At 33.3% G+C, this 16,974-nt stretch overlaps 2 protein-coding genes across 2 annotated transcripts; both read right to left on the bottom strand.

The window, feature by feature from the left end:
* Positions 1-3,096: 3,096 nt before the first annotated feature.
* On the bottom strand, positions 3,097-6,465 carry LOC126691574 (laccase-17-like). Its single transcript, XM_050386594.1, has 6 exons — positions 6,248-6,465; positions 5,999-6,150; positions 5,591-5,835; positions 5,297-5,425; positions 4,186-5,148; positions 3,097-3,440 (listed from the first exon to the last, which is right to left on the bottom strand). The coding sequence occupies exons 1-6, from the start codon at positions 6,374-6,376 to the stop codon at positions 3,310-3,312; spliced, it is 1,749 nt and encodes a 582-aa protein (XP_050242551.1). The 5' UTR covers positions 6,377-6,465; the 3' UTR covers positions 3,097-3,309.
* Positions 6,466-10,280: 3,815 nt separating this feature from the next.
* LOC126691573 (laccase-17-like) lies at positions 10,281-15,548 on the bottom strand. The gene is made up of 6 exons (XM_050386593.1): positions 15,372-15,548; positions 14,957-15,108; positions 14,620-14,864; positions 14,240-14,368; positions 12,936-13,916; positions 10,281-10,584 (listed from the first exon to the last, which is right to left on the bottom strand). Exons 1-6 carry the CDS (start codon positions 15,501-15,503, stop codon positions 10,454-10,456), a joined length of 1,770 nt encoding a protein of 589 aa, XP_050242550.1. The 5' UTR covers positions 15,504-15,548; the 3' UTR covers positions 10,281-10,453.
* Positions 15,549-16,974: the final 1,426 nt, after the last annotated feature.

Raw genomic sequence — 16,974 nt, 5'->3', positions numbered from 1 at the left:
GTTATAGCCCAGGCTCGGTAATACGAGTACAAAATAGTCTTGGGGCACAGCCAAGGACGATTCAGTCCTCGGCATGTACGGGGTCTCACTGAAAGAAAGGGCAAAAACGGTATAGGAGCAGCTTGGAAAAAATCTAAAAATATCTAGGTTAATAGAGAAGAATACGCTGGAAAGTGTAAACGACCAGGGAAAGCTGCCCTTACTGCCATTCAATACTCTACACCTGATAGAGCCATACTCTCCAGCTTTTACAACCACCCCTAACCACTCTGGATATGGGCTGATGGGACAAGTATCAGTCCTGGAAAAGTCGATCCTACACATGGACGAAGGATAAGGAACATATGCTAGCATAAAAGGAAAGGTGGGCAATCCAGAAGAGAAGCTGGGAAAAATGGCCAAAAACCAGAGCCTCCCAGCCCGCTTCCAGGAGAAAGACTCCTAGGGCGAAAACGTCTTAACCATGTATGAACACCACGAAAAACCCACCGTCTGGTGACTAAGGCCTAGCATTTCAAACCCACGCTCTATAAATGATATTGTTTGGGCCATTTCACGTGCGAACCCAACACTGTTACGGTTCGTTACAAATCGAGTCCTTACAAAAACTATTTCTTGTCATGAGAGAATCCAAATTAATGCATTTCACACATATATGATTTCAAAAAAAAAATTGTTTTCCAAAAAGAAAAAAAAAGAGTCAACCTGGCCCAACCCGTTTGCCTCGTCTACCCTTCATTCTGACTCTTTAGAAATAGTTATTGATATAAGATATTTTTGGAAATTTTGCGAGTATGAAAACCATAAGAAGAAGAAGAAAAAAAAAATTTAGTAATTTAATTATGGTTTTGTCAAAATTCACATAAAAATAAAAAATAAAATACAGAGTAATATATTACAGATTGAAGTTGGCTTTTAAACATAAAATATGTTTGCAATGTGATAATTGAAAACCCAATTCTTTCTAAAGAAAAAAAGAAAAAGAAAAAGAAAAAGAAATGCTTCGATGTACTAACCTCACCCATCACCTACCACGCACCTGACCACTATACCCTTGCATCTTGCAACAGTCCCTAACAAGCCATCACTACCCAGTGCCCACCCAGGATACCTCAAATGGATCTGATATTGAATTAGATTAAACTAATGTGTGTTGTAAGATCATGTATTGATCTCTACATCAAATGAATACGATGTCCATTTGAGAATTGAGAAGATAATAGGAGAGAAATATTGTGCCTTATGTCAGTTATGTGCATTGTCCATTAGCATTAAAAAACACGATTATTACCTTTTTTTTTCTTTTTAAGAAAAAATGTTTTTGGAATATAATGTGTCAAGAATTGTCTGTTTCTTGAGATTTAACGTAAAAAATAATTCCCAGTAGTCTTCACTCTTCATAGTTTCTTAGTCTTATCTTATAGTTTGAACACATTATTTGCACCCATGCACACGATTCTGATCAAGTGGCAACTTGTAGTTTGAACATTGTAGTTTCTCAGTTTTAGCTTATAGATTTAACGGTAAGTCATACTAAGTGGTGTGAGTGTGTTCTAAACACTTCAACTATTATTGTGAATCCCACATTTTTTTTAATAAGATTGTAAGTCCCACATTGGTTTAGAGTGAACTCTTTTTATCTTATAAGTTATCTCCATTGATATTTTAAAATAATTCGTTTGGTGTGCCCTTTGGCCTATCTATAACACGTGTGTCTCACACGTGTGTTTTGTTTTAGACTTTTATTTTATTTTTCTCTTTTCTAGCACATTTGAGCTTTTAAGAGCTATTTGTGATCGTTGAAGATTAGCTTCCTTAGTAATTTAACTTAATATTTTATTGTTATATGACCAACTTAGTGGCTTATTCAAAAAACGATTAGAACACTTTCCCATCAGTTGTTATTGTCTCTTTCTAGATCAAAACAGTAACATTGTTCTTTTCTACTCTTGAAAGTGTTTTTCCTCAGCACATAGTTTTCTCTTGTGCAAATATTGTTTATGCTTGTGTAATTGGCTTGTTTTAGTCAATTGAGAATAAATGAAATGCATAGTTTAGAAGGTTGCTCTTGAAACTTTGTGTGTGGAAGTGCATCTAACACAGAAGTCAATGTTATAATTTGATTTTGGGGGTTGTTCAATCAAGAGAACCAATAGCATCAAATTTTATTCTAGGTGACACAAATTGACGTTTAAGCACAATACATTTGTCCTGATTCTATAGTATTATAAGATCATTTCTAAACTCTCTTTTATTTTTTATTTTTTGAAGGGGAAATATTCATTCAATTATTATGATAAAGAGTTATGATACAAAGCTTCTAAGGTTGGTGGGGGAGAATCCTTCATCCAATACAAATCTGCATCTAAAGAATTTCTAGCATATTGAGCTAATGCATGAGCTATCTTATTTGCTCCTCTCCTAATATAACAAACTCTAGCCCACTGTAGTCCCCTCAACAAGTGTTTGATTTCACTAACAACATTCCCAAGCAGTGAAAAGTTTTCTGAAGAAGAAGAGATAGATTGGATCACATTACTATTATCTCCCTCAATAGTCAACCTAGAGAACCCATACTCAACCTAGAGAACCCAGCAGTGAAAACTCTCTCTTATTTTCTATTGTTGCTTATTATTCTAATATTGTTGTTAGATCAATATTTGTTTTTTCACTAAAGTTTTTCCAATAGAGGGATTTGATTGTAAACTTTTAGGTAGATTCATTCCCCTCCCCCATTTTCCTTTTTTAAATGACAATTTGGATTTTGAAATTTGGATCATTGAAGTCTCCGAACTCGTAAAATAAGCAACATGTCAAAATGTTTGTTGTGCACGAAAGAATGTGTTGACGAAAATTTATTAATGAAAGATCATTATCGCCGCAAAAACGGAAAGGGAAAGGAAGCAAAGCCTTTTTTTGGTGCATTTGATATAGCAATATTTAATGAATTTTATCTATACTTTTTCTCTTTTTATTTAACTTATTTTAAAAATGAGAAGTACAAGAAAAACATGAAATTATCATTGTGTTTGATTTGAAAATAAAAATAAAAAATAAAAAAAAAAGGGAAAAAGAATAGTGTTTGAATCCTGATACTCGAACTCAAAATTCTCACTTAATTACTTTAACGAATTGGGTACAAAAATTCTTATGGAAACAATTATCATAGACTAAGAACATAGAGAAACCTTTTTCCATCCCTCTGAATATTAGAAGGAAGAAGAATGATAAAAAATAAAAAAATAACTATAAAAAAGAAAAAAAAGTACAAGTATAAATGAATCATGGATCTGAGATAGAAAAATGATTTCAACATTTGGGAAGATCGGACGGTGGAGGTGGTAGCTTTTGCTTGGGCCCTTTTCCATCCTGGACTACCCAAGCCATTTTCAAGCCCCAGCTTGTGTGTACTTCCAGATGGCAGTGCATAAACCAAACACCTGTTTTTCCACAGAATAAAAAATCGGAACATGTTCAGTTATTATGGATTTGGTAAAAAAAAAAAAATCACTATAAATTTATTGCAATGTTTACAAATTAAAATTTTTTTTAAAAGGTATTTTTTACAGATTATAGAATACTTTATTGCAAATTCTTTAACACATAATAAGCATTTAGAATTAGATACATTGGAATTGGTTTGCTCACAAATCAACATTAAGATGGAACAATGAATAATTTGAACTAATACTTAAAACATTTCACATTGCAGATTCACTGAATTTCAGAATGAATATGTTTATATGTAAAACAAATCTAGGAATGTCAAAATTAGATAATTTGTCATCATGCCCGGTACCACTTAAGATACCTTGGAATTTCTAAGAATTCAGTATTAAACGTAGTCAATGGCTTTGACCATGTGAAGCATAATAAACTAAACCTATGGGAGATCCCAAAACAAACAACAAATGGAGCTAACTAAGTCTAGGAATAATTGGATTTTTAATTTATGGTGATGTGAACCTGTCACACATAAGCCTCTCAACAAACTATACTATATGTATAACTACCAATTTAATTAGAAAATACTAATTGATGGTCTTCTCCTACTCCAACCAAGCACTGAAATTTCATCATTGTCATCATAACTTGAAGATAATAATTAGCCCACATATACTGCTCCATTACAAACTAATTTTCCTTCACATTAATATTATTAATTGCATTCAGTTGTGTACCAACCTGGATTGTCTGCAAGAAAGCGAATTGCAACCCAACCACCAGATGGTACGCCTATGGTGTTCCTCTCAGCTGGGTCAACGAGGTTGAACTTCGCAGGGTCTTTCTTGGGGTCAAAGTTTCCAAAACCTTGAGCTAGCACAAAGAAATTGAAGCCATGGAGGTGAAGAGGGTGGCTCTCTGCACCAATAATGCTAGTGTCCTGTAATACCAACTCCACACTAGCATTAAATGGTAGCACCACAACTTTAGTACCAGTGTTCATCATAATGTTGTTAGGTGGATTGCCTGTATAATTAAATTTGACCAATGGGTTGGCAGGGAAATCCGTGGTGTAAACACCTTTAGATTTGTTAAAGAAGTGGGCTTGAAGTAATGCTGTGCTTGGTTGCACAAATGACACGTTGTTGATTGAAGCAGCAACCATGGTGTTATTTGGGCACGTTTGGTTTTGCGAGCATTGGATTATACCTAAACCTACAGTGAAGAAGAAGCGTCTATCAACTGTTTTTGGAACCTTTGCTGGGAATTTTGCTGAGTTCAAGCTACGGATTTTGTTGCTGAATTTCGTAGCAAAGGATGTATCATTGAATTGTGGAAGCACTGGTTTGAGAAGCTGTAGCTTCTTGTTCTTGTTTTTGGCTTTTGAGACTGAAGGGTTTTCGTATTCGAGCAATCCTGTGGCTGTGGTGTTGTCAAAGGTAGCAGGGCCTGTAGCGTAAGGTCTAGCGGCCATTATGAAAGTGGCATTTGGGGATTTGGATTTGGTTCTGAGAAGAACATTGGTGGTCTGTCCTGGGGTGATGAGGACAGTGTGGGTTTTGAAGGGCTTTACATATACTGCATCGGCTTCAACCACAGTGAGTGTGTGGTTTGCAATGCTGAAAAAAAGTTCATCGTTGAGTGCAGCATTGATCAAACGGAGGAGATAGGTTTTCCCAGGCTTCACCTTGAGCTTGAATGTATCTGCATGCATGAAAATTGTTCAATTTGTTTTTCATATTCCCTAAAAAATAATACAAATGGACCATAATACCCTTGTTCTATTATTAGAATCCTTTTTATTTTAAATTTATAATGCATTATTTCAAGTAAAATAAGGAGAAATGAGTACCTTTGGCTGAACAGTTGTATAAGGGTCCTGGAAGACCATTAATAGTGAAGGCATCAGAGAGATTTGGTGCTGATCCTGTACTCATGGCTTGGTTGATCATTTTCTCTGTGTCTACTTTCCACCATTCTCCTGCAATTGAAGGAAAATGCTCATAATAATTAATTCAATATTTAAGAAGCTATAGTACCTTTACTTAAATATAGATACAAGTATACAATTAATTAATGCTATTTATCTCTTTCTTCTTGTATGTTTTTTTCTACTTTTATTTTCTAGAACAAAATCTTGAATTACCAAAAATGATGGGAACTTCTTTTTCGGGTTGAGGAAATGGGTAGGACGCATGTCGTTTTGGGAGTATGACAAGTGGTCCATAGAGAGTTGCCCTAAGCCATGAGATGTGAGCATGCCAAAACAAAGTCCCTCTTTGGCCTGTAAGGGTGAAATTGTACACATAGACCTGGCCTGTCTGAATAGGGCACTGTGTAATGTAAGCGGGTCCGTCTGCCCATCCACTTCTTAGTTGCCTCACTCCATGCCTGTCCTCCAAATTAAGCGAACTTTCATTAGATTTCAAGTACATGCAACTAATGACTATTAATATTCATTAGTTGCAAACAACCAATGAATATTAACATCATCAATTCATCATCAAGAAGAAGAAGAAGAAGAAGAATAAGAATGAAGCTACAAGTATCATACCAATGGATGGTGATATTGTGTTGGACATGGTTAACCACTTTAATCACGAGCCGGTCACCTTCCCGTGCGATGATCCGAGGTCCGGGGATCTGCCCGTTAACTGTCACAATGCTCTTTGTTTGGCATAGTCTGGTCACATTTTGTAACTTGATCTGTAAAAGGTTGACAAATCGACAGAGAAATTAACAAGTTGAACCGATTTCAAAAATATAAAAACTTGGAACACTTATAATGAAATGCAACACGCACATCAAACTTGTAATGTCTGGTTGTGCCTGCATGCTTTGCGAGTACCAGCTTAGGCAAAATCCACAATGCAATCGAAGCAAGAAAGATGGCTCTCAAAAAGGCTGGTGATGGAAGAAACCTAGAACCCATCTTCACTCTTTTGGTGGACAAGACGATAAGCACTAGAGACAATAATGTTGTTGTTCAAATGACTCAAAATGCTTTGGATGCATAATAGAGAGCAAGTCTAACGGTTTATATAGTTCAAAAAAGGGGATGTGTGGAATTTGGATAATATTAATTAGGTGATTGAGAATGAAATTTCATTAGAGACAGCCCATGCCTTCAGCAACAACTTGCAAACTCTGATCAAGCTGGAGCAGCTGGTCAAGTTTTACTTTAGAGTATTGTTCAAGACACATTAAATATCAGAATTCATTCCTAACGGTATCCTTTAAATTCCATAATTGCCCCTTATTCACTGTCAATTAAATAGGTCAACTGGTCCCCAGTCACTGGACTAATAGTGGGTCAGACCAAAATGATGGATATTCTCATAAAAATTTACACTTTTTCACATGGATCCAGTTAGTTCTTTCTAAATTTCTTTTTTCAGAAACTTTCTTTTCTAAAATTTTAAAGTAACCATACTAATTGTAAAGCAACATAAGGGTATCTAATTGTGATATACTAGGGCAAATTTGTCAAATTAACTGAAAGCTGTATCCATATATATATAGTTTGAGTAGAAAAGAAATTAACTTACTTTTAAGCACTGAAAGGTATTAATAATTTATCGAAACTAGCTAGGGTTAGATGGAAATGGTTGCCTGCAGGTACCCTTCAACCGCCAATGGTTGACACTTGTTAATCAAGGAAAAAAAGGAGGGTCGAGGGTGTTGCGCCATCTTGTACGTTAGCTGTCGGTTGTTCCATACTACTGTACAAACTCTAACAGCTTGTGATGTTACTGCCATTTCTTTTGGATTCTCGATCTGTTTGATTTGGAGATGGAAGATCGATTATTCTAAAAATCTTAGTGAGTAGTGACCACTATGCCAAACTCTGAAAGCACCATCTCAGATCAGATGTTTTGAGGAACAGAAATACTACATCATATTTTTTGTTTTCTTTGATAGGTACTGATCGAGATACTACATCTGGTGTTCACTACGCCAAATTGCCAATGGGAGTGATCCTCTAGAAAGTCTCTATCAGACCATTATTGAAATTGTTCTTATTATTTTGTATTAATCATTTTTTTTAGTAAATGAATTAATCATTATTGAAAGTTAATTAGAGCATCATTGGATCAAATGACTTCAAAAAAAATCAATAATTAATTTAAGACAAAGAAAAACCAAAATTCTTGCATGGTCGATCTGTTAGTTACCGCAAGACTAATTAATGTGCTGATGCATTGACAACAATTTAATTTGGATTCATTTCCTCTTTTGTATTTTTTGATGTTCCTCCGCCTGAGGTGGAAAATTTGTTAGCTTTTGGCTGACAAAGCTGATATGTTTAATTTGTTACAAACTTTTTAACTCCTAAATATTATATATCTTCTGTTTAACCCAAAAAAAAGGGCTGCCAGAATTTGCTTGCTATGCAGAAAACAATATTTCTGAAAATATATATTGCAATGGTAAGCTCAAATAATTAAGAAGAAATCATATATTATATGGCTAATCAGAAAAATTCATATATATATATATATATATATATTCAAGTTATATCTGGTGTAAACTCTACAAAAATTACATATTTTTTAGATTATAGTTCTAAAAAATTCTAATGGCCAAAAAATCACTAAAATTCATGTCATCTTTAAAATTTATTGATCGATGACCATATCAACTAACCTAATTAATTTGAGAGATTATTATATTATTTCCTTTTATACTTTCTTTCTCTCTCCCCTAATTAGTACATCCCTAACCTTGCACAAGTGCCTATTCTTATTGTCTTAAGTTGCATATTTTCTTTCTATTATTTTTAATGTTCTTAAGTTGCAAATTAGTGAGTTGAAATTGCGGTCCCCAATCATAAACTAAGGACGTACGTGATTCATAATAAGAGAACATAAAATACATAATATTTGTGTGGCCTAAAAAAAATTAAGGTTTGATGGTGAGGTAATAGACACCCACCAACAACATGAAGCCCATGTTAAGGCTAAAGCTTGGGTCTGAGGCAACAATACATAGACGAAAAAGTGTTGTGGAACGTTGTTTAAATATTGTGGAAATATGTGTGGATGAAAAAATATTTCAAAAATATGTGTATTGTTGTTTAAACAACGAAAATTGTTGTTTAAGCAATAGTACCAAACAAACCCTTATTGCTTTAAAACTTTGAAGTTTAAAATATTAAACCTTTCTTTCCAGTTTTTTTTTTTTAAAAAAAATATATATTTAAAAGCTAGTTTTTAAAACTAAAAATTACTTATGTGTTGAGTCTCAGCCTCTTTGACTTTTGCAACTAAATATTAATAATTTCTTTTGCCAGGAGATTTTGAGTTCCTTATTAGTTGAGTTTATAAATGTGAAAGATTTTAAAAAATACAAATTCGAATCTGGTTTTGTTTTTATAATGAATCTGCTATTGTTGATGAATGAGGGGTCATTGTTTTAAAACGCAAATATGACATCATTTTATGAGAAAGGAAGTAATATACTAAAGTGTAATTTCAGTGGAGAGGATTAACGAAACGCAGAGATAACAGCAACTACAATTCTTTAGTTTTTCTTTGCCCAAAAAAAAAAAATAATAATAAATAAAAAAAAGAAGAAGAAGAAGAAGAAGTGGTGGTGCATGATTGCATGTGCCCTTTAATGAGGATGAATTTGGAAAGCAATAAATAAGGAGAGAGAGAAAAAATACAATTAATTAAGGATGTCAAAAGTAATAAACATTAATGACGCATTTCTTTAACTAATAGATCTCTCTCTCTCTCTATATATATATAAAACAAATTAGGAGTTCATGTTATATGCGTATGGGTGTATTGATCAAAACAAAGACTTGTGCACTCAAAAAAAATAAAATTCTCCAACGATGGGAGGGCATCTTGTAAATATCCATGGATTTTACGCTTGAATTAATTGAGATGTTTGTTAAAATTATCAAGCTCAATCCAAATTAGGCACAAGCTGAATCATACTTAGTATGCAAGAAATATATGTTATTTCCCTCGTGGACATAGACCAGTAGACCGAATCATATAATCCTCTCTCTCTCTCTCTCTCAACAATTCAATTTCATATTTGTGTTAAACCCCTTTCACTCTGTTTGATTTTTTCCATATAAGTTAGTTGTACTCTATTTAATTTATCTGTGTAAAAAGAAGTATAGACCACTTATATCCAATCTACACTCCACTTTAAACGGACATATGGATAGTACCATTAATTCTTTCATTTACAATTTGGAGTGGGATAGTGGGAGGTGGTAATCTCATATGTATGACGTATGAGACTTATGTCTCATTGACCTGTGAACAATGAGACATAAGTCCATACACTAGCCGTATACAAGAATTTTTTGGGATAGTAGTATATTATATGTTTCTTGAAAAAATTAATAGTAATATAAGTGGTCCATTGTCCGCATTCCTTTCTTTTTTTCTCAACAAAAAAAAGAAAGAAGAAGAAGAGTTTCTTTGTTTTTTTTTTTCTTAAATTAAATTTTTTGTCACCTTGTAAAAAAAATAGTTTTTATTTATTTTTAATATACTAGTTGTTAACACAAAGTGACACGTTGCAAATTTGGATTTAGGAATCAGCCTACAGAAAAAAAAAAAAAAAAAAAAAAAAAAAAAAAAATGGAAGTAGGATGGCCTACCTATTACCTCTCTCAGGCCTTATAAAGTGAAAGTTGTGCCACTTTTTTCTTTTCACTAGTTGTTAACAAATAATTAAGTTTTGGGGAAAAAATCAAATAAATATATAACTAATTACTTTATTTTATTTTTTTTTATTTTAAATTGAGTCTTATATAACTAATTACTAATAACTAAATTTATAAGAATTTTTTTTTTGGAATCAACAAATTTATGAGTCAAATGCAATATACATTAGTTTAAATTGTCCTCAAAAAGGAAAAAAGAAAAAAAGAAAAAAAAAAACATTAGTTTAAATGGGCCAAGGCCAAAAAGTTGAATTGAACATTTTATTCCAAGCTCATTCCTGCAAAGTCTCCAACTCAATCCGGAAATTGTGAAACTCAACATTTGGGAAGATCTGCTGGCGGAGGAAGCAGCTTCTGATTGGGAAGCTTTCCATCGAAGACAACCCAAGCCATTCTTAGTCCCCAGCTCAAGTGGGCTTCATAGTGGCAATGCATTAACCATACCCCTATTTTCACACAATGTAATAATCACCATTAGCTTCAAAGATTCAGTGAACAAATTTCAATTAATCAATTAAATGCTCGTTTCTACTTTCTACACACACACACACACACACACAGAACAGACTTGAATTCTCCATTTAAAAATAAATAGTGAATAGAGCCATATGTTAGTATAAAAGTTTGAGTGTTATATATATATATATATATATATATATATATCAATTACTCTCCAAATTGTGATTTCAATACCTCTCATTTATCTGTTTAAACCTTGAGACCCTCTTTTTTAGACTATTTCATCTGGACCTAACAAAATTGGATCCGGATTTGCCAATCCACTCAAAGCCCAATAAAAAAAAAGTATGGCCAATATAAATAGAAAGCTTTTGTCCTTGACTCGTTTTGATCCAGTCTAGTCAGGTTGTACCTAACCCGACTCTCTCAGCAAAGCCTTTATTGTTAAATTAATATTATAAACTTAACTTTTTTTCTTGACTCATTTTCAATTTATGTTTGTGTCCTTAAGTTATATAAAATTTTCAATATTATAGATGAGAATACTAATGACATTAGTCATCAACTTAATGAGCAATTATCAAATATAAATGTTTTTAGTGTTGGGTTCACTACTAACATTGAGTAGCTTTTTTTGTAAGTTTATTAGATTTTCTTCATTAATTATTTATATATTTTCTTTAACTATCATGTTATATTTTATTCTTAAAGCTTATGTATTGTATGAGTTTTGGATTAGTTATTTGTTTATGCAGCATTTTAAAAACCTCCAGTTTTTCTTTAAGTAAAATAGCACTCTCTTACCTTAAGATTTGAAGAAAGCAATACATTAGTCCTCCTATAAATAACATACACACAATATTCTAAATTTTAATAAGATTCCCTTGACCAAACCCTAATTGTGCTTAGTTTTTTTTTTTTGGTTAACTATTGTTCCTTCTCAACAAATCATGGTTAGGGTTTGAACAATGGGATCTTTTCAAAATTTGAAATATTCTATCACTGTTATTAATGGATGAACTAATTTCTCTAAATCTCAAGGGAGAGAAATATCATTTCCCTTTTAGTTTAGGGTTACAACTATAATTTTAAAGCTATATATATTGTATAAGTTTTCAATTAGTTTTTAGTTTTTACTTTTTATCTTATATTCTTTCTTTTCAAAACCCTTAAAGTACAACTATAATTTTTTCAACTTTTAACAAATAAGTAATTAAGTTTAAAGTAAAAAGCTAATCCAAAAGAAGAGATAGTTTATAGGTGGTTTAATATTTAAACATTCAGGATTGAAGGATAAGATTTACTACTCATGTTAAGGAACCAACTTCTACTTGCCAATGGGTGATCTAGAAGGAATAATGAAATAAGGAAAGCGTTTATGATTAAATGCTTAAATTCACCTAATAGCTTGTCATACTTAGTATATAAAACTCTCAATTTTGTGAAGTTCAGGAGAGGTTATGATAGACAATATTACTCTCAATTTATCAAAGAGACTGATTCCCAGATTAGTTTAAGTTTTTGGTACAATCAATTATTAATTTATCATGGTATCAGAACATGACATCTTGAATTCGATAATTGCCTCTACTTTATCTCTTATTTAAAATGTTAAAAAACTCATGTGTTAGGCCCCACTAATCAAAGAGGATTTTAGGCCTACACGTGAGAGAGAATATTAGAATTATGGTTAAATAATTAAGGATAGTATTTGTTACATAAACTTTTAAACTCCAATTTTTAAACTAAAATCGTGATGAAATCATGTCTTCAACTCACATTTGAAATCATATTTTCAACTCATGATTTTAGTTAAAAAAATGTGAGTAATAGTGTGTGCAATAATTTTTTATTTTTTCAATAATTAAATTCATTATTTACTAATAGCTTAAGTTTTGTGGATAGTCAATGATTTATCAAAAATTACTTTATTTTTATCATAAAATATTTACAAACTAATATAATAATGAATATGATTAATGAATTTAACATTATAATAAATATGTGTCTAAATTACTTTTTTGTAATTTTCTCCACATCACACGTATCTACCTATACATTTTTGTAATATGAAAAATTTTTAAAGTAAAATTTATAAAATGTTTGACATCACTCATGAAATAAATATCTACCTATAGCAGATATCGGACGTAATTTTTAAGTTTTAACAAATTTGTACGAACCCCTACCTAGAATAATTAAGAAGTGCGTTGCATGGAGATGCATGTATCTTTTTCTGTCACCTAATTAGGATTAAATTCTATTAAATGAGATATATTGACTTATCAAAAAAAGAAAAGAAATATATTGACTTTTTTACAGTATTGATGTTTCTCACCTGGATTGTCCGCTAGAAAACGAATTGCAACCCAACCACCGGACGGCACACCCACGGTGTTCCTTTCACTGGGGTCAACAAAATTGAACTTTGGAGGGTCATTGTTTGGATCGTAGTTCCCGAAACCTAGTCCAACTATAAAGAAATTAAAGCCATGCAAATGGAGAGGATGGCTCTCAGCCCCTAAAATGTTAGTGTCCTGCAGCACAAGCTCCACACTAGCATTGAAAGGAAGAGTCACTACTCTGGTTCCATTGATAATCCCTGTATTGTTCGGTGGTGTGCCTGTATAATTGAAAGGAATGATCGGGTTGCTAGGAAAATCAGTGGTGTAAACACCTTTTGATTTTCCAAAGTAGTGAGCTTGGAGGAGGGCTGTGGTTGGAAGTGTTGGGAAAGATATATTATTGATAGAAGCTGTGAACTTTGTCACATTAGTAGGTCCTTGACATGTTTGGTTTTTCGGACATGGGTTTGTTCCTAGGCCTACTGTGAAAAAGAAGTGCTTGTCCACACTTTGTGGGACATTAGCTGGGTATTGAGCACTCGCTAAGCAACGGAGTTTGTTTGTGAAATTTGCGGCATAGGAAGTGTCATTGAGAGCTGGTAGAGTTGGTTTGAAGAGTGGAATTTTCTTAATTGAGGTTGTAGAATGAGTGAAATTAGATGATATTTGTTCATATTCAAGGATACCTGCCACAGTGGAGTTGTCAAAGGTGCCTTGGCCAGTTGCATATGGCCTAGCAGCCATGAGAAAAGTGGCATTTGGGAAGTAAGGTTTGGTTTTGAGAAGAACATTTGTGGTTTGTCCAGGGGTGATGAGAATGGTATGAGTCTCAAAAGGTTTAGCATAGACAGCATCAACTTCAACAACTGTTAGAGTGTGGTTTGCAATACTGAAGAAGAGCTCATCGTTGAGTGCAGCATTGATTATGCGGAGAAGATAAGTTTTCCCAGCTTTCACCTTCAGCTTGAATGTATCTGACAAAAAAAAATCTATTTAATTATATGTGTAGAATTGAAATGTATATTTCTCTGTGGAATATGAAAGCATGTTTATTTTTCAGTCATAGTGTGAGATATGAGCAGCAAGATACTTTCCATTTCTCTTGAAAATGTGAAATGAAGAAAGTCTATTTTATATTTAATATTTTAATTCTTGAACCTGATAGTGCATAGACTATCAAATCATTTAAAGTTTTAAATGGCGTGACACTAAATACACTTCAGATTTGTCATATCTAATTCTAACTATGAAAAGGATTTATTTCAAATGAAAATGATTCTTTTCCTTAACGTGATACCTTTGGCAGAACAATTGTATAAGGGTCCTGGGAGTCCATTGATAGTATATGCATCTGAGACATTTGGGCCTGCACCTGTTTGGAGGGCTTGACTAATGATTGCCTCAGGATCTACATTAAACCACTCTCCTGCAATCCACATTTAGACAATTTAGTCACCAAGGATGCAAAGTAATGGTAAGAAGAAACCAGTTAGTCATTACACAAAATTAAACTATACTTCGGACATACAATAATATTATACTCATTCCTCTCACACTAATAGTAGATCTAACTATGAATTTAATTAGTTGAATTTATTATTACGAGAAATGAGTGATTATCGTATTCTTGTACCCTTAGAGTATTGTATAACTACCTACTATTACTTATTTAATTACCAAAAATGATGGGAATTTCCTTGTAAGGTTTGGCAAATGGATATGGGATGCCATGCTTGGGTCGAATGATAATGGGGCCATAGACAGAGGATCTTAGCCATGAAAAATGGGCATGCCAAAGTAGAGTCCCTCTTTGGCCCACGATGGTGTAGTTGTAGACATAGGTTTGACCACTTTGTATGGGGCACTGAGTTATGTATCCTGGCCCATCAGCCCATCCACTTTGAAGTTGTCGAATTCCATGCCTATTTCAAGGAGAAGCACCATTACAATTAATTTTGAAAACCTTTGAATTATGAATTTCCTTAAGCTTAACTTGTTAGGTGAAACTTTATACCAATGGATAGAGATATTGGATTGAATATGGTTAACCACTTTAATTAGAAGACGATCACCCTCCCTAGCCACAATGCGAGGCCCGGGAAATTTTCCATTTACAGTTACTATGCTCCTCGTGTGGCATAGGCGTGTAACATTTCGCGATATGATCTGCAAAATATTTTTAAAATTTAACAATTGGAAGGGAAAAAAAAAAAAGCAGAGAGCGAAATAGGTTAAATCTAAGTGTTAGAATTTGTAACGATAAGAGCTAGACAATATTAGTGCAAAGGTAATGGAACAAACATAACTTAAAAACAAATGGCACACTAATAGCCTTTTTAGCCCATTAGTATAGCTATTCTTCTTTATTATTAGAACAAGGATTCAACCCCCTTCCCTTACCCTCAACCAAAAAAAAGAAAAGCACATACATCAAATTTGTAGTGTCTGGTTATGCCTATTGCCAATTCAGGAAACAGAAGAAAGGCTATGAATGGTAAAAGAAAAGCTTTCATGTTTGTTGTTTTTGTTGATGCAAGAAAAGAAACACCCATTTCTCCCATTCTCGCTGTTTGGAGAAGGGGGCGGAGCAATGAGTAAAATTTGGCTTGGGTTTTGAATCACCAAGATTGTACACATATATATAACTAAATAAAAAGTGTCAGGGTTACTCCACCAAAAAAAAAAAAAGAGATTCTTAATTTAGGGTGGTAGCTAGAATATGCCTAATAAGATTATTCCAAAAGATGAAATGATAGAATGCTAGTTCAAGAATCACTGTAGAGTGTGGCCCAAGAAAATCCACGCTTCTTGAATCTTGACCAACGTTAATCCGGTCCTGTCAATCTACTCAAACATTTTTCCTCGTCATGATGCCATATGGACATGGTTTCAAACGAGTAGACTCCATCGCGACCAACCTCCATTTGCATGCAAACAAATTAAGATAACTTTTTTTTTTTTTTTTAATTTTCTTTTTTTGGATAAAAAATATAATATTTATCCTTCTATTTTTATTTTAATTATGAACTTTAGTGTACTGTTTCATATAACGCCAACAGTTAGCAAGGGTTGATTGGAAACGCGAAAAAATCGTCAAACAATCGAGCTATAAGGCTCTTGATCTCTTTTATAAAGTGTTAAACGGAAATTTTCTTGTTTTGTTTTGCTTTTATATTTTTTTTTTCACACTATATGATGATATTGTCTGTATTTGTGTTTGTATGAAATGGGTCAGTTCAAAAATAAGTATTATTTTTAGTTTTATCACACAGAAAGACCTAATTAATTCCTCTTGATTTCCCAAACGTGTGGGAGCATGATACAAAGTGAAGCATCTGAACTGTCCATTTAATTTCCACAGTTTAGTTTGACCATATTTCTAAAATTCAATTACTTTCATTATGATTAAGGGATGAAAAGCAATTTAACATTTTCAAGTCTTATTCTTGGTAATCAAGCAAATCACGAAGTCGGTTGTTTTATGGTCGAGCATCAGTAAGCTTTTTTCTCATTCAAGGACAGTATTGTGGTTGGAGACGATTGTTAGTTAAAGAATCATTGTTTTAAGCAGTTTCTAAGCAAGCGAAGCATAGTCAATCGTTATATTGTATCAAATCATGAAAAAAAGCACGTAAATATTACCTACTAATAGAAACAAGACTCCAACGACTAAGCTCAAAGTTTGATTAAATTGTAGGCAATGGTCATAAATTTTCATCCACTTGCGAAGCACACTAGCTTTACTAGTCTTTATAGTTTCACCAACTACTAGTACTTGTAGAGATCCCCTCTGCACCAGCAAGGCCTCAACTCAGGTTTTCTTTCTTCCAAGTCAGCAGTGTTGGTGACGGTGACGAGGACTACGGACCTGAACTGAAGTCGTTTTCATTAGAACAATATGGGCTATTAAAAGGCAGTCTCAAGGCCTCTTAAGACTGCATGAAGTGGGCCGCTCAATAGGATGTGGACAAAAGGACGAGCCTAATCGGCTTTTTGGGTTCAACGAAGCTGTTAGACTCTCACAGATATATC

This window comes from Quercus robur, chromosome 7 (genome assembly GCF_932294415.1).
Source record: "Quercus robur chromosome 7, dhQueRobu3.1, whole genome shotgun sequence".
NCBI lineage: Eukaryota > Viridiplantae > Streptophyta > Magnoliopsida > Fagales > Fagaceae > Quercus > Quercus robur.
This window is presented reverse-complemented; position numbering and strand designations above follow the sequence as displayed.

Coding starts and splice junctions, on each gene's coding strand:
- LOC126691574 (XM_050386594.1), bottom strand. CDS start 6,376: ATGGGTTCTAGGTTTCTTCCATCACCAGCCTTTTTGAGAGCCATCTTT. Junction 5,426..5,590: donor AGAAGTTCCCATCATTTTTG/GTAATTCAAGAT, acceptor CTTCAATTGCAG/GAGAATGGTGGAAAGTAGAC. Junction 3,441..4,185: donor CTTTCTTGCAGACAATCCAG/GTTGGTACACAA, acceptor GTGGAAAAACAG/GTGTTTGGTTTATGCACTGC.
- LOC126691573 (XM_050386593.1), bottom strand. CDS start 15,503: ATGGGAGAAATGGGTGTTTCTTTTCTTGCATCAACAAAAACAACAAAC. Junction 15,109..15,371: donor CCAGACACTACAAATTTGAT/GTATGTGCTTTT, acceptor AATATTTTGCAG/ATCATATCGCGAAATGTTAC. Junction 14,369..14,619: donor GGAAATTCCCATCATTTTTG/GTAATTAAATAA, acceptor TGTGGATTGCAG/GAGAGTGGTTTAATGTAGAT.